This window comes from Kryptolebias marmoratus, linkage group LG2 (genome assembly GCF_001649575.2).
Source record: "Kryptolebias marmoratus isolate JLee-2015 linkage group LG2, ASM164957v2, whole genome shotgun sequence".
Lineage (NCBI taxonomy): Eukaryota > Metazoa > Chordata > Actinopteri > Cyprinodontiformes > Rivulidae > Kryptolebias > Kryptolebias marmoratus.
Window position 1 is genome coordinate 7721285 of NC_051431.1, and position 22386 is coordinate 7743670.

Here is a 22386-nt window from a genome sequence, read left to right on the forward strand (position 1 = left end):
CTTTTTGTCCACTTGAGGCTAAAAACTAATGAACAGATTTGGATGAAATGTTCAGGAAATGTTGGGGTTGTCACAAAAAACAGTAGATTAAATTCTGGTGCTGATGCAGATCATCATCTGAGTTGCACTGTTTTTTAATCATGCCTTGGCTTTGGTGGAGGTTTGTTCTCTCTGAGTTCTTCTAGTTTTATATTGTTCTTTAAATTATTTGCTCCAGAATGTGTTCTACATGCTTACATTGTTCAAACCGTGGGCTGTCTGTCTTTTATCATCTACGTTCTCTTTTCTTTGTAGCACCTGACCTGTACTTTTCTCCTTTTTGCCTTTTTAAAGCAGTTATATGATTGTTCTCTTATTTTGAAAGTACCTCTACACAAATAAGCTGCTGTATTGTAAGATAAGAGCAAATAATTTAGTAAGGAAATGAAATAAAATTAAAACAAATGTATCATGATATAATTACTTTTTGTCATAAATTAATTATTGAAACACTGTTTAAGGTCAGGTTGTTTTGTTCTCCATCTCTAAAAATGGTTTAATTGCTAACTAATTTGATAACCATAATTGCATAAATCCAAGATGTTTGACACGTCAGCCTCATTTAGCTTGTTTGTTGTTTAAACACGAACCTCGTGAGTAATCATGATAATCTTTGCTTTTTGCTCCTTTGGGTCAAAGAAATGCGACACACGTCTTTTTTTTTTACCTGCCTAATTTGGATTCCCAAGTTGTTGTTTTTCTTTTATCTAATTACCTCATGTTCAGCCAGTCGTAAAGCAGGAATCATGATGCTTCTCCGAGCCAGTGGGGTTGATAAAGGTTATGGAGTGTAACAGCAGAGCAGAGCTCGCAGCTACACTGGCTTCTAATTACGGGTCTGCATCACGGTTCCATTGATCAGACTCTTATGCTGTCAAATTACGTGTTGAATTAAAAACCATAGACAGGTGCAGTCACACAGGAAAAACTGTAGCACACATCACCCATTTCCTGCTCTGTAATATAGTAATTAGTGGTTATGAAGGCATGGAGTGCCAATACAATCGGGCTCCTATGAGAACGACTTTGACATCAGCACTCGCCAACTGTGGAGCTTTTATTATGATGAATGCTGCTAATACGGAGAGAATGAGCCTCTTTACGATTGATTTCCAGTTGCAGTCCGGTGGGAAATATGCCCATCCAAGACATGCAATGTACATGGAAACACAGTGGCGTCCGTCAAATCTGATCATATGTCAAAAGGCGTCTTAATGTAAAAATTGTATTTTCTTAACTTGCACATTTTTACAAATGGTATAAATATATATATTTTTTTTGTCCAAAGTGCAATCATGTTCTTTTGTATGAATTCTTTGTTCAGTCATATCATCATCTGCTTCACTCTTTCCTGCTTCAATTTCTTGTGTGTGTGTGTGTCCATACTAGCCATTCAGACAGGCTGGTCTGTGTCCTTTGTCCAGATTTTGTTCTTTTCTTCTTTCTTTGTGTGAGTCTTTGTCGCCATGTAGCTCTGTCTTCTCAAAATACAGATTTTGATCCTCCTCCTCCTCCTCCATTGCACAAATCTTTTGAATTTGTATGTGTTTTACAAACATGTCAGTGTCCTTCTCTCTCCAACTCCCTTTTTTGTGTCAGAGTAATGTCTCTGCTTTCCTCTACTTATTGTGTTGTGAAAAAAAAAAAAACATAATTGTGCAGATTTTCCACAGATTGAAAGAAAATGAGCTCCTTGAGAGGTTAAGGGCAGGGTTTATTAATGATAACAAGTTTTTGAGGGTGTGGCTGATGTCTGAAGAAAATAAGGTGTCTTTACTGTCACTCAATAAGTAATACAATTGAATTGCAAACGCCCATCACAGTGGTATTGACTGAACGTGTTTGGATCACACATAAAACAACAGTCAAGAGAGGTAAAAAGGTCAACAATATTTAAACACAGCAAACACAAAAGCCCAGGATCATGACACTTTAAATGGCACGTTTGCCATGTTAATATCTGTAATATTTATGTAAAATCAAAGAATGCTAAAATATTTAGAATTTTTGGATAGGCTTGCAGAAATGCCTGACAGAAAATAGTAAATTAACACTTCAGTGAAATCTATCCTCAGTGAAATCTATGCCTGCTATAAATGGACTGTGCTTATATCACCTTTCTAGCCAAACAGGCCACTCAAAGCGCTTCACAGCACCTTCTGTGCCCTCGTCCGCCCATCCACGCAGCACTCTACTACATCTCTACAGAGCTAATCAAAATAAATCATTCTGCAGAGTCTAATCAGTGCTTTAGATCACATTCATGCACCGATTGGGGCACACGTCGGAGGCTGTGAGGGGTTCAGCGTCTTGCCCAGAGACATTTTGAGACAAACTGGTGGAATCGAACCTCCAGCGGTCTCGTTGGTGGAAGACTGCTCTAACCACTGAACCACAGCCACCCTGGTGATTTTACTCCAACGATCTTTTCTCTAAACTTGGAGCAATGCGAAGCTGACTTGTTTTACACACCAGTAACATTTTTTCTCTTCAGCAAAATATATTCTCTTCTCAAATTATTCCCACGTGACTCATGTGACAGAAATGGTTGCATCCATTCTGACAGCACATACAGTTTATCCAAGATTTCCAAATAAAGATAGCTCTTTGTCTAGACTGTGGGGATTTATTAACCAGGTCTTCTCTTTCATCACCTCAGGGAGTGAAGATTAATTTATATTCTCCTGCTGTGGCCCATCGTTCACAAACACGCACATGTAGCTGCATGTAAACTTTCTCTTTATAATCATTTCCAGCAGCCATATTTAACCTAAAGTGACTCACTGCTTCTTGAGCCAGTTTGAGTGTTCTGGGTGGCACATGTGAATGCAAACCAATCACCAGATACAGATGTTGACAGCTGCCTAATGCACTGATAATTTATGTGTGGAGATGATAAACATCATGCTATTTTTTTTTCTCTGTCAGAAGTGTAAATGTGACACAGGAATCTCTTCTTTCATGAGAACCAGCTAAATTCTCACAAATATAAAAGGCAAATCCAGACACGACATGCTCTGATTAACTTTTGCAGCCAAGCAGCCACACCTCATTGCATTAAATCTTGGCCCCGCTCAGCCATACTGCGCCCTGTTCCAGCTCCACCTCTCCACCTTAAATCCACTCCTCCGCAGCCCACAACACTGACAATACAGTGACCAGAAGCAGGTACACAACACAGAACGGAGGTGTCTAAACTGTGCACATTTCATTTCATTGTTTGGCTGAACATAGACTGAGCTTAGTGTGTTAGGGAGGTTGATTTTAAAGTTTCAGCACACTGAAAATCACTGAGGTTCTTTCACATGAGTCAGGCTATTGTCAAGTGTCAATACAAACCTGATCATATAGAGCAGGGGTGTCCAATCCTGGTCCTCGAGGGCCACCGTCCTGCATGTTTTCCTTGTTTCTCTGCTCCAACACACCTGATTCAGAGGTTAAATCACCTCTTCATGTTCTGCAGAAGCCTGTTAATCACCCATTGATTCAAATCAGGTGTGCTGGAGCAGAGGAACAAGAAAAACCTGCAGGATATTGGCCCTCCAGGACCAGGATTGGAGACCACTGATATAGAGCGTGACTGGAATGCTATAAAAGGTAAATAAAACAATAATGAACATATATGTTTGATACTATTCAAAATAAGTTGTTACAAATATGCCTGTAACATAATTTAACGCTGTTATCTTTGGAAAGCATTAAATAAAGGTTACGTGTGCAAACAAATGACAAATTAACAATGTGAATAGGCAGAAATGTGATAGTTGAGACACTCAAATGCAGAGCAAAGCCATGAAACGTCAGTCCCTGGGACCAACATGTTGACAAGGAGGAGGCATAGACAAAGTTCAGTTTCAATTTTACTTTAAAGCGCTCTAAAAACAACAGAAGCTGAACAAGTGCTTTACGAGTTAAAAACAATAAAAGCAAGGAAATATATACAAGTAAAAGATCAAATAATATGCAGAATTAAGAGAACAGCTCTATTGGATCTCAGAAACAATCAAAGATGGGTCTTAAACAGAGATTTAAATGTCTCATTAATGTCAGCACTGTATATGAAGAGATACACCAACCTCTAAAACTCAATCACTTTCTTTTAAAACTAAGAGAAACTGGTTGGATGAGCAGAGTGTTTCTCCTGTAAATGTTAAAGAGATCACATACAGTAAATAAGAACAGACAAGACCATTTAAAACTTCAAAAGAAAGCCGTAAAATCCTAAAATCAATTCGAAAAACAGACAGAAAGCCCGTGGAGAGAAGCCAGGACTGGAGTTATGTGTCCGCGATTTTTAGTACCTGTTAAACGACGAGCTGCTGTTTTCTGGACAATTTGTGAGCAGCGTAGAGGTGATTTATCTGAGCCAACATACAGAGCGTTACAGTCGTCCAAATGAGAGGCAATAAAAGCATGAATCACAATCCAAAAAAGAGAGGCAGCAGGGAGCTCTTAATAGGCTACAAGGCTACTGGTAACAAACAAATATAACATTTAAGAAACAGGAAACTGGAACAAAAACCTCTAAAGCGCCAAAGCAAGGACAACCCATACTGGGGGGGCTATACAAACTGAGTGAATGATGAGAAATTGCAAACAGATGTGTGTGTCAGGAACAAAACAGAAGTAATCAGCTAAATACACAGCAGCTGAGGAGGAAACAAGTCAGTAAAACCGTTAAACAAGGGAGGATAAACTTAATTGAATGCAAGTCTAAGGATTCATTTGTTCTCCAAGCAGAAGAGCTTCTCAAACCTTTGTTGTTGTTTTTTTTATAAAGTCACCTTGCTGCTGCACGGTCAGGTGTGTGCATGCAACAGAAGAAGAGTCCCAGGTGAGCTCTAACGGTCTCGCCTTTTGAAAGTGTTCTTCTGATGTCAGACTTCCCAGTGATCAGTGACTCGTCTGAGCCGCGAGGGGGGTTGAAGGAGAGCAGCAGAAAACCCCTCCCCAGAGCTACTCCAGGATAAAGCAAGAGCTGCTGTTGTGTTTAGTTGTGAAGGGGGGGGAAGGTTCAAGGTGAGATCAAGTTCGCACTCGACAGAAAGAAGTGACTGGAAGACAAATGTGTTTTATTTCTTTTCCAATAAAAGTTAAATTGAAGTCACACAAAGAAAAAAAAATGCACCTGCAGGATAAAACTAGTGTTTGTTAGACTGATTAAAAAAGGCAATTTGTTTTAATCAAACCCCCGATCTCTCTAACCCAGCGTTTTATTTTCTATCAAAGAAAATGTTGTCAGGATTCCAAGACTTGAAGAAATGCCCGGGGCCTTCAGCAAACAGGTCGTGGATGCTTGTAAGACTAGGAAGTAGTTCAAAAATAAAGATCAAGTAGTTTAAAAATAATTATTCCACACTATGGAAAATCATCGGCAAGATGTGGAAATTTTCAAATGCCACAAAGAAGTCAAGAAAGCCAAACTTTTCAGACAGGATTTGCACACATTTCTAGAAGCTGTTGATTTAAAAATTCTGCAAATAAAAAGAGATTAGATGCATTTCTGGCCTGCAGTAGATGTCAACAAATCTCCTGAATTTTAAAAAATCATGAGAATTAAAGCAGCAGATTGGTGTTGGTAACGTAAATTTTCAAGTATGTTTTAAAAAATGTGCTTCGGAATAAACAGAAGGGTTGTCTGGTCCCAGTAAAAATTAACATTAGAGGTTTGTATTTTTTTTCTTTAAACCTTGTTGATGTTTCCACATGTGCTAGCTGTGTTAGCATCCATGATTTTATCATCAGAGGAGTTTCCTGATTTGTTGTTCTGTTCCTGTACCGAACAATTTTCTCTTTTTTTTTTTATTCAAATGATTTCAAACTTTTTATTGATTTCTTAGATCAATGCAAAACAGACACCCTTGCTCTGGCACTTTTGGTCATTTTTACTGGTTAAATGAAAGTGGGGAATCACTGTGGCAGGTTGTGATTTCATAAGAAATGACAGCTTTGCAGAATCACCGCTACCGAGGTGCAGAAATCCAGCATCAGACAGATTACTTGCTGTCAAAGATTCAGATGAATTTGGCTTCATTTGAAAGAGTATTTCAAGTTGTTCTGTGAGCGCTTGTCTGATAAAAATAATTTTTTTTATCGCAAATAAAATGTGGTGCAGGCAGTGCTAAATTGCAGTTTGGTGGTTAAACATAAGCAAGTTGTTTTCAGAGACTCTTAGAAAATTGTTCAAGCTGTAGTTTTATTTTTATTTTTTTATGCTTCTTGCTGTTTTTACGCATGAAAAAAATATTGATTGACATTATTCAAATAATTGAAAAATGAAAGTCAGATTCATCAAATGTCAAAAAGTGCTCCAAAGACGCTTCAGATTTTTCTTTTCAAATGCGTTGCATATACTAACAATTCTCTTGAGTATGTTTCATTTCTTACCTAAATTTGCTCCAGAGGTTTTTTTTCTGTCTCTCCAGCAAACCGCTTTTTGATGAAATATGCTTTGTGACTCAGGAAAGCCATAAAACTCATGTTTTTGTGAAGCCAAGATTCCGGAGAAAGTTCTTTTTTTCTAGTGATAAGACATCCTCACATAGTAAACTGGGAAAAACTCTAAAGAAAACTAGCCAAAGGATTATTTTACCTGTTAGAGGGAGACATTTATTTTGACTTTCAAAGGCAACACAAAATGGAAAACTAATGGATTCAGTTTCATGAAGACTAGAAGCTCTGTGGATTGTGATCGGACTCAGTACTTGTTTTTTTTTGTTTCAAAGAAAGCAAATCAATGCGTGGACCTTTATAAGGCGAGTAAAAGCAATGATTTAGAGATTCCTGTGAGTCATTTGCTCTCTGATCAAAGTATTCTCCTCCTCTCCGTTTAGTGGACAGTATCCAAAGCCATCCACGTGTGTTTCTGGAGGATGAGCAGCCTCATGGAGGTACAGCTTCACAGCGTTGCTCTGAAACAAAGACTGAAGAAGGAGGCGACGGGCGAGGCCGTAAAGCCAGCGTGACCAGCGTGGAAAGTGAAATGTCAGCTTTCTCCATGGGTCGGCTGGGAAACACCATCGCGAACAGTGAGTGAGACGTGAAGGGGTTTCACCGTCCTCATTTTACAGTTTTTGTGTTGCAAGGTTTCACCGATTTTAAGCTGACCTGGAAAAGGAGCAGGGATCTCTGACTGTATGCGCTGTTGTTTCAGTTTCCGGCAGCTGGTGGGGCTCCAAGAGGCTGGATTTTGCTCTATACTGCCCTGATGTGCTCACATCGTTCCCCACAGTGGCTCTGCCGCACCTTTTTCACGCCTCTTACTGGGAGTCCACTGACATCGCTGCTTTTGTTCTCCGGCAGGTAGGGAAGCCTCATCAGCATCCTCCGGGCAGTTTGCACACACACACAAAAAAAAGAGTAATTTAGGATGCTAGGGATTAATCTCTGTTCCTAATACCAGAACAATAGCTTCTGTTAGACAAAATGCTTTTAAAGTTTCCCTGAAAGAACCGAGGAGAACATCAGACCTTAATCGGGTTTTTTTTCTGCTTGTATTCAGAAGCATCAGATAGTAACACTGAATTAATGTAACAGCCAGCTGGCAGACACATAAAAACGATAATATAATTTCTACATTTAGGCCGTTGAGATATTTTATTGGGATTTCTTCAGAAGCTGACAGGAAGAACAACTTTTTATTATGCAAGTGTTGTTTTAATCTGGGGTTTTGGACTCTTACAGCCAACCGGTCTCTGTGAAGTTAAGTCTTTTAAATCAATAACAGAGCACAGCTTTATCCCGAATGGTTCTCCTCACACTCTGACTCTGAACTAGGAGCTTATAGAGACCTTTAATAACGCAGTTTCTATGAACAACTGCTGGCTGCAGTTCCTGTGGTGTGAAAACAAATAAAGAAGAGAAACTGCCTCGGTGGCTGTTAGAACTTCGATAATGTCCCTTCAGTCCAACGGCAGCTTATAAGGCCTTGGAGCCGAGGTTCTGCGAACTTATTACCGCACAGAAGAAACTATTTTTATGCCTGGAATTTTCATCTTTTCAGCTTCAGTGTGTTCTGGTTGAAATTCGATACTGCATCAGGTCTGATGTGACGCTCGTCACTTGGAGAACTCGTGAATTTTTTGGTAACCTTAATAATAAACTGCTGTCGTTGGAAGCACACAGACTTTTTCCCCAAAAGAGTTTTCTTTTGTGTGTGCTGAAGTATAAAATTGGGGTTCTTATCCTTAACTTGAGTGTCGCCAATTCTTGATTCTTAGTACTTTTGCTCCACTTCATTTTCGAGAGAGACAGTACACTCTTTACTCCACTATAATTATCTGACAAGCTTAGTTGCTTGTTATTTTTAAAAAAAGGATTTTTGACACACAATATATTTGACATAATTCACAACACTAAGTAACTCTGCTCTACATAAATTATAGGCAGGAGGAAAGCTGATATGTCTAGTTTACTATAAATAGTGACTGTTTTTGATCATAATTGATAGGATGCCATTTATTTGAATACAATTTTTTAAATTGCTGTATTTTTGTTCATTTCTTAATAATAATTTAGCTAATTTAGAGGTTTGATAAGTTAGTTGGACAAAGCAAATACTGTCATGGAGGTCACTCAAATAAAAAACAACATAATTTCTGATTTTTTCTAAATGAATGCTCAATTAATTTTGATATTGTAATTGTCAGTTTATAATTACAGTTTATTAAGTAACAGCTGGGCTTCACCTCTTTTAATTAAAGTGGCACAAAAAAGTCATTTTATTTACCTCCTTTGATGATTTGATTTTATAATTGTTATAATTACAGTAAAAGAGTTACAAGACTACTTTTCCTTCAGTGAGTTTAGTAATTAAAGATAAAGTGTTAGTTTTTTTCTTTTGCCCTACATACACTTTCATGACACACTTTTAAAGAAGCTTTTGTTCAGTGTTTTATTTGCAAAGCATCCGAACACTTCTTCCATCACACCAAATAAGACAACAGTGATGAGACAGATCTGATCGGTGATGCGGATGAGAGAAAATAAAAAGCTAAAACCATCAGACTTCTTTTCCCATCTCAGAGCAAATATGGAGTCATTGATGCAGGAATCCTAGAAATCGATTAGAGGTTTACTGAATCCAGTGACCTTGTCTTGAGGTTAATTCTTGCAATATTTCTTGTTTGGCCAACCCAGTATACAACACAACACAAAATAAAAGCAACTAAATGATTTACCTGTGATGAGTGATGGTTAAAATTGTTTAGATCTTTTAGTTTTTTATCAATATGAGCAAAGTCACTATAAACAGTTTCCAGCTGTGATGTTTAAGATTCCTGCTTCAGATAGAATGAAGCTTTTTGTATGACTGAAAAATGAGATGCTGAAAATACAGTTCTGGTTATTTTATGCATAAATGCAAAATGTTAGGACTTTAAGCTTCAAAGTTAATTTTAGTAACGGGTAGTTGGGTGTCTGCAGAGAGTTCAGTTAAGGTAAAATCATCAATCATATAGACGTAACCTTTAAGCAAAATAAATCCTCTGGTGCCACTAATTTCTACAATATTTGTTTCCAGAATTAAAACTGAGGTTGAGCTACAAAGTCTGGAAAAAAAATGGAATGGAAAATTAAAACAAGAAAATCCTGCACGTTTTTTTGGTTTGTTTTTATCATGAAGAGGTAGAGTTTTCCAGAGAAAACAAACCAAAACAGAAAAAAGCAGTTTTTATCCTGTGACTTCCTGCTCTGTCACGTCTTCCTTTTTGTTTGAAGGTGTTAGGAGCTGGAAACACAGAGTCTAAGCCGTGCTCTCAGACAGCTAATAACTTTTTTTTTTGTTGGTGTTGCTTTATGCTTTGTTTTGTTAAAGATAGGAACAGGAAGGAGTTTATTATGTTGGAAATTAAGAAAATGTGCTGAAACGGTGTGCATCCCAAGTTCAAAGCATCTTTCAACCAGTAGAACCCAAAATCTTTTTTCTATAATTTAGTTCCAGCACTTCGAACTGTAAAACCTTTTCACATTATTATCTGCTGTATTTTGTTTAGCTGAAATTAGAATCATTACAGATACAGAAATGTGCTTGTGTTTGTATGTAAATATACCTCCTCTCATGTGTGTGTTGTCAGCTGATGAGGTGCGACTGCGTGAAGACCCAGCAAGTGGACAACTTGGACTCAGCTTTGTTCTCCCCTTCCAGCCCACGAGAAAAATGGCTCAGAAGGAGGACGCATGTCAAACTCAGGGTATCTGGTTTTATATTACTGTACCTTTGTGCCAGATGGCTCTAATTTCTTGTGGTTGCTAAGCGCTTATATAACCTTAATTTAATTTAACAAACTTTTAAATACCTTTAATAAAGCACTTTTGCTTACACACGTGAAAACATCATCTCTGAGGTGCCTTTAAATGATCTGAAGTCCATCAGCTGTAATTTCTTTGTCTGCTTGTAAGCAAGAAGCAACATCAGGAGGATTAATTTCTTTCCTGGTGGATCAGACTCCTAGAAGGAGGGTCAGATCATTCGTTTAGTTTGCAAGTTCATAAAAAGTTGTAAAAACTGAGTTTCAGTGCCGGGTAAACTGTCACAGGTAAGGCAGGAAACGTTTCTTAAATACTATGTCTGAACTGGTTCTATGTTCAGACTTTACTGTTTGTCTATCTAAACTTGTAAAACTGCACAATCCAGGCCCACACGATGTCCAACTAGTCTCTCAAACTGAAAATATAGTTATTTTATACGCTGAAATTGTAGAGGTTAAATGCAGTGGCCAGAAATTCTTATAATTCTCCCACAGTTTTACCTTGAAGCTCCGAGGCAGGCAATTACATGATGCCTTTGAGCGCCGGCAAGTAGAACAATCAAGGTCACATTTCTATCCTTTTTTTTTTCTTCTTCTTTTAAGTGCAAAAAAAAAAAAACGTAATACGTGCTTGCTTTTTTAGGAGGCTATAAATAAAACTGAACAAGGAGAACACCATGGAAACAAGGCTATATTTGAATGTGAAGGTTTTCTTTCTTTTAACGTTCGAATTGTTCGGCTTCGCTAATTGATTCCTGTCTGGTCTGATGTCAGCGCTCTAATCTGTTCCTCCGCTTCGAATACAGTCAGATTTGGAGCTGATTTAATCTGTGCACGGCTCGCCCATCTGCTGCGGCTCAGACGTAACTCAAACAGCCGCTTGGCATAAACATCTGAGGTTTGTCACCGCTGGAGGGGTATATCGGAGCGCCTTGTGTTCCCCTTCTCACATTCGGGTCTCTGTAGCTCGCATCCTTCGCTGTTTCGCCCGTTTGTTGGCGTCGATACTCTCAGGCGTCCCCCCGTGTGACGAAGCTGCACACAGGTGCGTTTTGTGTTTTTCTGCGCTTACTCTGAAAGTTTGCCGTCACAGTTTCAGTGAGACCTCATGCCGACAGACAATTAGCTGTTGACAAAGCTGATGCAGGAGAGCAGCTGGAAAAGTCGAAGCTCCTTGTTAGCATCACATCCTTTAGATCAATTATCATTAGCTGGGATGGTGAAAAGGTGAAGCACAACAACAACATGATTGATCCCATTAGTTCTTTGCAATTGTTGTTAAGTGCTAAAACTCCATAATGTTTTAGGAGCTATTAATAGATTTTTTCCGAGTAAGATTTGATCTCAGCCATTTCTTGTAGAGCGGGGGGTTGTCAGAGTTTATATTTGAAGGTCTAAATCTAACCTGCTCCAAGTCCAGTGTGCACTGTAGTTTTATTCAAAGGAAAGTAGTTGATTATCTTAATTACTTTCAATGCCTCAACAAAACAAAATGCTTTTGTTTTCACACAAGAACATGCCAGGGTTTGGGTGTTTATGCAGTTCCCTTTTGTTTTTAGGATAATTTCTTTTATGTGTTTCTGGTTTATCCTGTGTTCTGATAACTAACTCTGGTGTTTTGGGTTTATTGTTTCTCTTATTTTGTTATTTGGTTGGCCTCATGTTTAGTTTTGTCTTTGTATAGTTTTTGCTCCTTGTATTCCTGTCACCATTCACTTGTCCTCAGCCAATCACTTGTTTGTCTGCCACACCCATCTTCACCTGGCCCAAGTTAGTAATCACTCACCTGCGCCCACTTCTCCTAATTACCTTCAGTCTTTAAAACCTGGTCGTCTCTCTCACTGGTTCGTTGTCACTTTTATGTGCTGTCTGGTTATCCCCGTGTCTCGCTTCTCGTGTTCCCTGCAGTCTGGCTTTTGCTAGTTCTTTGTTATTTAGTTTTTATTTGCTGCCACGTTGTTTTAAATCAATTAGTTTTTCTCTTGGAGCTCTCAGTCTACATCTTGGGTGCTAACCTTCCACTATCCACCCACCAAACCAGACAGAATAAATATATTTAAATAAACTCAACTTAAAGCCAACAAGACACTGTAACATTAAAGTAATTGAGGTAAAATTTACAGATGCCCTGAGAGTTAAAATACAGAGTAACCTAGTGTGAAAAATGGCCCCATCTGCCTTCAATGAGCTGCCTAAATCCTGACACTAAAGATGTCGTCAGATGGTGAAACTGACTTAAATGTTTGTCAAGCAGCTGCAATATAAGCTTTTGACTGCATTTCTCTGCAGCCTTAGTTTCTGATCATGACAAACAGAGGCTGAAGCTGCAGCCTGCTTCGGGCTGCCATGGTGTTTGCAAAGCAAGCAGAGGCAAGTGAAGTACGGGTGGAGGTGGGCAGTAAGAGAACGTGCACAAAGTCGTTCGCACAAAAATAAGCTGCGTCTTTTCAAAAACACGGCTGCGCCGCTCACTGGTGAAACTGCAACGGGAAAATCTCCTATTTTCTAGCATTTCAGTTACATTTAAAGGGTCGTTCATCCTAATCAGCTGAGGGCACAGGTCACTTTTTTCACAGCTGACCTGTCATTTGCCAGTTTAGTTTTGGACAAAGTAGCTGGATTCAACTCCTCCAGCTTCACACTTAACTGCTCCATTTATTCGTGACCTAATATGCAAAAATCCAGTCATGTGGAAGAAAATCTAAAAAGCTCCGATTCAGTGAGCGACTATTTCTGAGAAAAGCCAGGTGATTAAAAAAAGGCCAGAAATGTTCCAAACTATATGATGATAAAGTGAAGGGTACGAATCTGAAAGAGAAGTTGGTTGTAAATGTAAAATAATGCCACGGTGGCGCACAGCTGAGTTTGTGAATTATACATTAGTGTTCTCATAATATGCTAATAAAATGCAGACATCTCAGCAAGAAGAGATTTAAGGATTAGTTTTTTTTTCTCTGCTTTTTCTCACTTGAAGAAAATTCAAACAAGAAGCAGACATGGAAGATTAAAAAGGAGTTAACGTGCTTGTCTGTAACGTCCCACAGCGAACACTTTAGAGTTATTTGGTCGGAGTTTGAATGTGGAAAATAAAACACATCAAGGCAGACAAATCTTTGGATGTTTAGCCTCTTGCTGTGAGTATATGTGAAAGGCTTGTAAAGACGAGCCCCTTGAAGGACGGGGGATTTTAGTGGAACCTTGTGATTCCTTTGGCTTCCAACAAAAAGTCACCTAAAGTACCATTGTGTTGGCAAACACAATGATTTTCATCCTTTATCTTATTTACTCCAATGTATTATCCCTTCTCTACCTGACTGATTATGTTAACGGTCCCGTTGTGGATTCGTGTGGACACTGGTTTGATTAAAGAGGTCAGACTGATGAAAGGAACGTTGTGAGACGGATTGGACCAAAGACTAAAGGAATTTATTTGTTTACGACGTGCGGTAATGGGGCTAAAGTTAAGGGATTAGGGGTAGTTTGAAACCATATGTATACAGAACTGTGGGTATATAACTGATTTAGTGACCTGTAATAATTCCCTTTGCAGAGTAAAACATTATCTGATTAAAAGTTTTATTGTATACCATCTTTGTCAGTGTAAAACTACTGTATTTTTAAAAATGTGACAGTTTTTCATTTGTTGTACTGAATGTGAGCCTTCCTTACAAATTTACCTTTAGCTAAAACCTGTAAGAGTTGACAAAATAAGGTCTCTTAGGTGCCCCTTCGTTTTAATTGAGAATAATTAATTAAACTAACGAGAAAAATTGGATTACTTGATATCAAGAAGAAGATTATTTTAAAAAAATGATCTAATAAAATACTTTGAAGTGCCTCGCATGGTGTATCTATGCCAGTCACGTGTGTAATAATGTTGTCTGTCACCACAGAAAAGCACAGTAAGCATAAAACCACAGAGTAAAATGATTTTACATTTAACATAAAACATTAGCAGCACATTTTAAATATCTGTCATGTTAAATATATGGGTTTGCTGTGGGCTTTGTGAAATTTACACTCAAATCTGCTTTAAAATAAATAAGGTTTAAACACAAAATGAAAACTTTTTTGACATTAAAAAATGTGTGTAACAATACAATTTTATGTCAAAGGTTTTTATTTTTTTAAGTTTTTAACTTCAGGGCATTGTAGACAATCACCAAAAACATTGCTAGCTCCACATTTTAAAGGCAAAAAGAAAACGACAAAAAATATAACGTACACACTCAAACACACACAAGAGAATACACTGAAGAATTTTATAATTTCAATTAAATTTATTAAAGCAGACCTTTTCCTAACAACACTGAACTAAAAGCACACAACAAGTAAAATTTCTCTGAACTAAACAAGTCATAAAATCCAGCTACAAAACAAAACTTAAAGCTTTAAAAACATATTTAAAAATCATCTTTCTGTGACTCATGATAAACTGAAATTATTTATTTTAAATGTTTGCTCCCCTTTCATTATATGTTGTTGCCATTCATGAAACGTTAATGTTTTTGTTTTTGTATTTCATCTGTTTGCGTCTCAGTTAGTTAAGACTTGGATCTTCTCTGATCTCGTCCCTCTTGTCATCACCTGTAGAACGTCACAGCCAACCACAGGGTGAATGATGTCATCGCCACAGAGGACGGACCGCAGACTCTGGTCGGTCGCTTCATGTACGGCCCCCTGGACATGGTCACCCTGACTGGAGAAAAGGTGAAAAGCTGCAGCGTCGTTAGATTCTCACCGCTGATAGAGGCTGGCGTTAACTTCTGTCCTCTGGGCCACTGGTACCCGCAGGTCGACATCCTGGTGATGACACAACCTCAGTCCGGCCGGTGGGTGTACTTTGACACGGAGGTGACCAACAGCAGCGGCAGAGTCACGTACACCATACCGAAAAGCAAGAAGCTCGGTCTGGGAGTCTATCCAGTTAAAATGGTGGTGAAGTAAGTAAAACATGCAGATAGTGGCAATAATAGAAGAGAAGCAACGGGAAGAAGCATCTCTGTTAGTTTGTAAGCGTTTTGCTAAAGACAGTCAAGTAAGAGGCTTGTGTTGTGGAAATATTTTCTCATTTCTCATTTTTCAATCCAAAGAGGGGATCAAACCAGTGCAGAGGCATATCTGACGGTGTTGCCACAGGGAATGGAGTGTGTGGTCTTCAGCATCGACGGCTCATTTGCTGCAAGCGTGTCCATCATGGGCAGTGACCCCAAAGTCCGGCCTGGAGCCGTTGATGTTGTCAGGTAACTGCTGGTAGGGTCTAAAGGAGTTTGTGTCGGTGGGAGTCAGTACTGTTAACTAAATGTGCATAAACTGCTGTAAATCTTTTCACTGGTGTGAACGGACAGTGAAACACAGGACTTTCCATTTAAAAACAGATATTTAAACACAAGGATAGTTATTGGAAGTCTATTTTTTATTAAAAAGCATAAAGGAGCACAAGCAAAGTTTTTTTTAATTGTTCAGACATCTATGTTCTACTGTTTATCCGGGGCAGAGTTTAAGGAGAGCTCCTGATCCCCCTTTTCTCAGTTACCTCCTTTATCTCATCTTCAGGAACTCTGAGGTATTCCCAGGCCAGCTATAACATATAACCTCTCCAGCTGAGCCATATAACCTCATGTCTGCTGAAGTCTCCACCTGATGGACGTATTTGAAAGCTCTTTGGGAAGAAGCAGCAATGCTTTACCTCTCAGCTCCTCTCGAACAGACGAGTTTAATTGTTTGCAGGAATCTCATTTCAGCCGCTTGTACTTGTGGTCCTGTTCTTTCTGTCTCTGCTCATGAACATCGGTGAGGGTTGGAACGTAGGCCAACTGGTACATCAACAGCTTTCACCACATCAAACCAGCACCAAATTAAAGATTGTGCTTCAATCTACTGACCAGTCTCCCACGCAGTTTCACTCACAAACAAAAACCTAAAATACTTTAGGTCCTCCGCTTAGTCCAGAAGCTCATTCCTAACCCGGAGTTGGCAGTCTAGTCATTTCCAACTGAGGACCATGACCTCAGACTTGGAGGCGCTGCTGGAGGTTCCCACTCACTGACTCCAACAGGGCCTCATCATCTGCAAAAAAACCCCACCAAAAAACAGCGACAGCAACAACCGCCACCTCTTGGCTGCGCTTCATGATAAGATAAGACTTTATTGATCCCACAATAGGGAAATTTGCACATTACTGCAGCTCAATACAGAAATTCAAAATTCTGTTCATGAAAGTAATGCACAGAACCAATGACAAATTAGCCCTTTGTCAAATCATTTTAAATAACATCGCTTTTATTTTACAGGAAAAATAAAACTAAAGCCTCAAAAGGAATGATTATTGTTCTGAGTATTTTAGGATGTAGTTTATTATATCCCGAAACCCTGAAAGGCAAGTGGAAAAGAAAACGCCATCTTTAGCTGTACCTTAAAATCCGTACGTCCTCAGATGTATCTGTCAGACAAATTTCTGCATTTAGAAAGAAAATCAGAAGAGCTTCTTCAGCAGTTTTCTTGTTGACTGCTGCTGAGATCTAATTTTTGGATGATATAACTATCGCCGTGACTGTGCCTGAGTTGTTCCGATTCTAGCTACAACATGCTGGTTTTTAATGGTTGCGATGCAGTTGATGCAGTGAAGCTGAATTCGTTGATTCCCGGGGTGTATTTTTCACACATCTGTGGCAGAATTGCATAAGATTCAAATAACCTTTCCACCGACACAGACTGAACATCAGAAGGCATCACCACAGCCGAAGCCAAGCTCAAACAGCAGCTGGTTTCTGAATCAGCCTTTTAAAATGAGTAATGTGCTCTGTATGCGCCTCAATAACAGTCACATCATCCCTCTTTTCCGGTAGAATCTGTCCTAGCTGACAGTTCTTTATAAATGGACTGGATTAAGTCATCGAGTCTTTGTATCGATCAGAGGAAATGCAGAACTCGTTGAGGAGTAGCGTGAAGTGTTTCAAGGTTACACAAAAACTTGTTCTCTGCAAAATCTTTCCCATAACCTTTCGGGAGCTTTTTGCTCCCTTTGGCTTTGATTTATTTTCGAGTATTTCTTTCATTAAAAAGAGAAATGAATTGATTGTCATTTTTTGTCCTTTTAGCCGCTGTGTTGCAAGGAAAATTAAATTAACAGGATTTTTATTTAATCCCTGAAAGCGAATGTCTGTGATGTTCATTTTTATCTTGTGTTTTCACACGCAGGCACTGGCAGGACCTCGGGTATCTTATCATTTACATCACGGGCCGGCCTGATATGCAGAAGCAGCGTGTGGTATCGTGGCTCTCGCAGCACAACTTCCCCCACGGGATGATCTTCTTTTCCGAAGGCCTGGTACATGATCCCCTGCGACAGAAGACCATCTTCCTCAGAAACCTCATACACGAGGTACTCCACCGAGAATAAAATATCACTCTGACATTAACGGGGCCATTAATCTTTGCTCTACAGCACGAGCTGCGGTTTGTTCCCAGCCCTGCAGTGTGCTCCGTGTTTCTCTCGACACTCTTGGTGCCGCTGTAGCCTTGGGTCACGCTGCATTTAAATGCCAAACGCATCTCTGGATTTCTTCTCTCTCTTTTTCCAGTGTCATATTAAGATCAACTCTTCTTACGGCTCTATGAAGGACATCTCTGTTTACAACATGTTAGGCCTCAACCCCTCACAGATTTATATTGTTGGCAGACCTTCGAAGAAGTATCAGAATCAGTGCCAGGTAGCTGGATTTTCATTTGTCTATTATATCTTCATTTCTGTCACGCTTTTCTCCTCCTAAAAAGCTTTGGTTTCCCCCTCATTTACTCTTTTTCTGTGCGGTGTGTGCAGTTCCTGAGCGAGGGCTATGCAGCGCACCTCTCCATGCTCCAGTTTGGGCACAGAGCCAGACCCAAGAAATCCCCCTCGGTTCGCATGGTCTTGAGAAAGGGTTCGTTCGGCCTCTCGGCGAAGCCCGACTTCCTGTGTAAGCGCACCCACCTGCGCAGGACCATGTCGGTCCAGCAGCCCGACCCACCCTGCACGGCCAACCCCAAGCCAGAGCGAGCCCAGAGCCAGCCAGAGTCAGATAAAGACCACGGAGGAGGAGGAGGAGGAGGAGGAGGAGGAGGAGGAGGAGTAGGAGGAGTAGGAGGAGGTGGGCAAGGGGCATGGGGACGGGCCTCCATACATCGTGGAGACACCACTCCCTGACATCGAGAAAGGATTTTAGGAGGAAATAGGAAGAGGAGGACAAATGGGTCTTAGTGTCCAGGGCCAAGGTGACGTCTCATTTTTCATTTTTGTGTCACATGTTTGTAATTTTGGCCGATGTTCTCATCTAATAATACTTGTGGGGAACCAATGTGACAGTGATTAAGAGAAAACCTGACAAATTAGAAAGATGAGTCCCCAGGTCTGAGTTTCTAAGTGACCTAAAGCTTATGTACAGAAATATATGTGTATTATGGATAAAAACCAGAGCACAAAGCAATTTAAAGGGGATAGAAGTACGAATAAAAAGTGTAAATCATAAAAAAATATAAATTCTGCAAGGAAAACATCCTTATCCTTTCTGTGCACAGGCTTCTTTAGCAACTCAAGGCAGTTAAAAAAAAGATGTATTTATTTGTTTCTTAGGATTATTAATTACTGTTGCATTAACAACAGAAAGCACAATAATACCATTAATAGACTATTAGTGATTAATTAAGCTTTTCATTTCTTACTTTATTGTGTTATCCATGAAGCCTCTGAGAACTCGAGGCTCGACGAAGCTCTGACGCAAACACAGATTGATTTTGGTCACTGCTGCTCAGTTCCGGCGAAGTCAATAAAGGTCTATATTGATTAAATTATGTTCTGTGGCGTATCTCAAACACTGTAGTGTATGAGAAATGCCAGGTCTTATTATTTTTATTTATAGATAACTCTGGGAGCACATTAGAATGATAAAAAAAACACCACACAGTGATAATGATGGGAGTATAGAGGTGAAAATCGCAAACAATTAGAATTTTTTTCCCCTTAATATTTAATATCCCTGTGGCAACCCGAAGAGCAGATGCTATTATTAGCTCCGGTTCCGCAGCAAGACTGAATGCAAATTTGTCCATGAAAATGAATTTGCAAGTGCAACTGTGACATCTTCTAATGTTTGAAAAACATTTATTTAGAAAAGAAGAACGATTGTGCATCTGAAGCATTAAAGCTGAGTCGCTCCAAGAGCCTCTGAAATAACGTGCAGATTTATATACTAAGTCACCAGCGATATAGGACCTGCGTTTTGTGAATGCATAAAAGCTTTTTATCATTTCAGCCTTGCATTCATATGGAAATGATGTTTTAGGGGCCCCGGAACTGTAAGTTTTTAAGCCGGTTTGCATCACCTTTTTGTTTTCGTGAGAACAGCCAAAAGGCAACCTTTTTGAAAGCAAAGTCATATTCTCACCTCCTGCTTAACCAGCAACCCCCAAGCAATGACAGAAGATTTAAGAGCAACAATGAAAGATTGCATTCTTGCAGATACTAGTCGCTTAACTACAGCAAAACATTCTTATACTGGATTAGGTCAATAAGGAGACAAGACTAGTAAACAATAACTTTGCCTTGAAATGAGCAGAGCTAAACTCCATTATTATCTAAGACCAAAAAAAGTTTTCTTACCACATTTTGAACTGTCAGCAATTCCAAAGCAAATGTTGCAGAAAAAGATCAACAATATGCATCGAGTATACGTTTATAAAAAAGTGAGACCTGGGAATAGTTTTAGAAGACAGACGCTTGTGTATAATTTAGCGCGACAGGCTTTGAACATCATGAGGAAAACTCTTCTCTCCATCTGCTCCTGGCTGGATACTGTGCCTGAAAAGTGTCTGTTTTCTCCACATATTTGAGCTGACAGGACTCCCAGTCCATAGTAGTTTAATATAAAACACGTTGTTGTCATTTGACAAAAATACTTTGGTTCTTGCTCTTGTATTCGCCATTTTCATATCCTGCTTGTTGTGTTTACGTGACACTCTCCGAGCCTCGTTTCCTGTTCCTGGTGAAGTGCTGTGGCAGCGTTACAGTGCCACCTTCAGGCCTGGCATAGCTACTACAGTGTTTTCTGCATGTCTGTGAGGATGAAAGCATTTCTTTGAGGATTTAAAAAAACAATTATTTCAGAATAGCAGCATTTCCATTTGAACAAGTCCTAAATGTGACCTTTTTACTTGAAGTTGAAACTTGACTAATTTTCTTTTTCCATTCCACAGCGTCTCATCTGTCTGCTGTACGTTGAGCTGTACATTGGACTGCTGGCTTCCTTTACCTCCTTTTTGACCCTCTATACTTTCCTTCCTGGGTGGACATTTTTTTTTCCTGAGCTGCTCTGTGGATAATATCAGCCTCTTTGAATCTGAAACTCTTGCAGCGGACGGGCAGCAAAGATTTTAGCAAAATGTCTGTGTCAAGCTCAAATGTAAAATCAGGCGAATGTGCTTATGATCATAAATGTGCACACATATAGTTTTTATGCAGATACACACACACGTCCCAGAGCATGAAGAGAAACGGGACGATGGAGGTTACTTTGCTGCAGACAGAACACAAATTACCAGATGCTTCACAACACTTTGGTCCCATTCAGACAAATGTGCTGAAAGGTTTTCATGTTGACTGACTCCCACACAAACTCTCCATGATGTAAATATACATCCCCCTCCGCGCAAGCCTCTGGACCCAGAAGCACTGTGACATTCTGGGTTAAAATCAACATGAGTTCTGGACCCCGCAGCGCCCGAGAATCCGATCTCTGCCTCCATTTTACTCCCACTGTTTGATGTTTCCTTTGAGTTGTGGTTGGCACACTGACTCCCCCCCCGATTCACCCCTCAAACGGTCCGGCAGAACGTGCTTTTCCTGGGCCGCTACGGTTGGTTCAGAGTGGTCGAAAAGATGTAGCATGCGTGACACAGCTCCCGAGGTTCCATTTGCACTAAACGGCCGTGTTGTGCACAGTTGCTGCTCGTTGGTTCTTGTAATGATCGAAAAGATAAAAAGTATTAGTGCGAAGAAAAACGGTTATTTGACCAAAAAGTGTTTACAGATTGTTAGGTGGTTGTAAAAAAGTGATGTGTTTTATCCACATAAATATGACAATGTAATTAGCTTTATTAGAAACATCAGTTTACCTAGTTGCTGTAGCTTGTAAGATATTCTACAATTGACACAAGGATGCAGTTGCATCATTTATCCCAGCTGCACTGAAATCAATATATTTATGCTGAACTCTGACAGTCTCGTGCACTTGAAAAAGTTTTATGTGGTCATGTTGGAAAATCTGTGTAAGTTGAGCATATTTTTCTATGAAGAAATATTGTAAATAGAAATATTTTCAATGTGTGTTTTTTCGGACCTCACGTCCGATTTGTTGATTTAAGCCTTAAATTGGATTTGATGTTGTGTGAAAAATCTGAGTCATTGGTTTGGCCAAAGTGTTGATTTTTACCACTTATTATGACAAAGTGCATTTATGTTGTTGCTATTTGACAAGATTTAGATACTCTAAATGTGTGTGAGGGTGTGGGTGTGGGTGTGAGTGTGTTGGTTCTTGTTGTGCAGCTGTGTATTCAGAGGACAGCTATGATGAGTAAATGTCTCTGCAGGGAAAATCAGAAGGTGCAGGGAGGACGCTTTGTGCCTGTTCTCCCTGCGGCTCACCACTGCCGGCTTTTCAGAACAGAGTGTGTATTTTTGTAGCACGGGATTGAAGCAGTGTGTCGGGAGGATTACCTGGTTGAGGTTTTTATACCTGCTATGAAAGTAAAAGGGATTGTGAGCTCTTGGGGTGTCTTGTTTTAAATGAAAATCTGTACAGCTGAATGAAACATGCAATTCAGGAGGGAGCTTTATCTTTAAAACCTTTTTTTTTTCTTCCTTTACCCTCTTGCACCCTGTCCAGATATTTGATATTTGCCTCTGAAACTGCAGCACAGCAATCAGTTTTCCTGGAGGACTGTGTAACCTTGTAATTAAGTACTGAATGTTGTTAATACTGAAACATTGTTAACCAAATATCCAGAAGAACATTCCAGCCAGTGTCCAACATTGATTAAGAAGGAAATGGAATGTCAAAAAAAAAAA

At 39.5% G+C, this 22386-nt stretch overlaps 1 protein-coding gene across 1 annotated transcript in view; it reads left to right on the plus strand.

Annotated features, from left to right (window-relative positions):
• pitpnm3 (PITPNM family member 3) overlaps positions 1-18400 on the plus strand; it is a 78973-nt gene extending 60573 nt beyond the window's left edge. Inside the window, 10 exon segments of the mRNA XM_025010355.2 lie at positions 6873-7067; positions 7193-7341; positions 10113-10229; positions 14880-14996; positions 15081-15229; positions 15380-15529; positions 17487-17670; positions 17870-17998; positions 18109-18353; positions 18355-18400. Coding sequence (XP_024866123.2) covers positions 6873-7067; positions 7193-7341; positions 10113-10229; positions 14880-14996; positions 15081-15229; positions 15380-15529; positions 17487-17670; positions 17870-17998; positions 18109-18353; positions 18355-18400 — 1481 coding nt within the window.
• The last annotated feature ends 3986 nt before the right edge of the window (positions 18401-22386 follow it).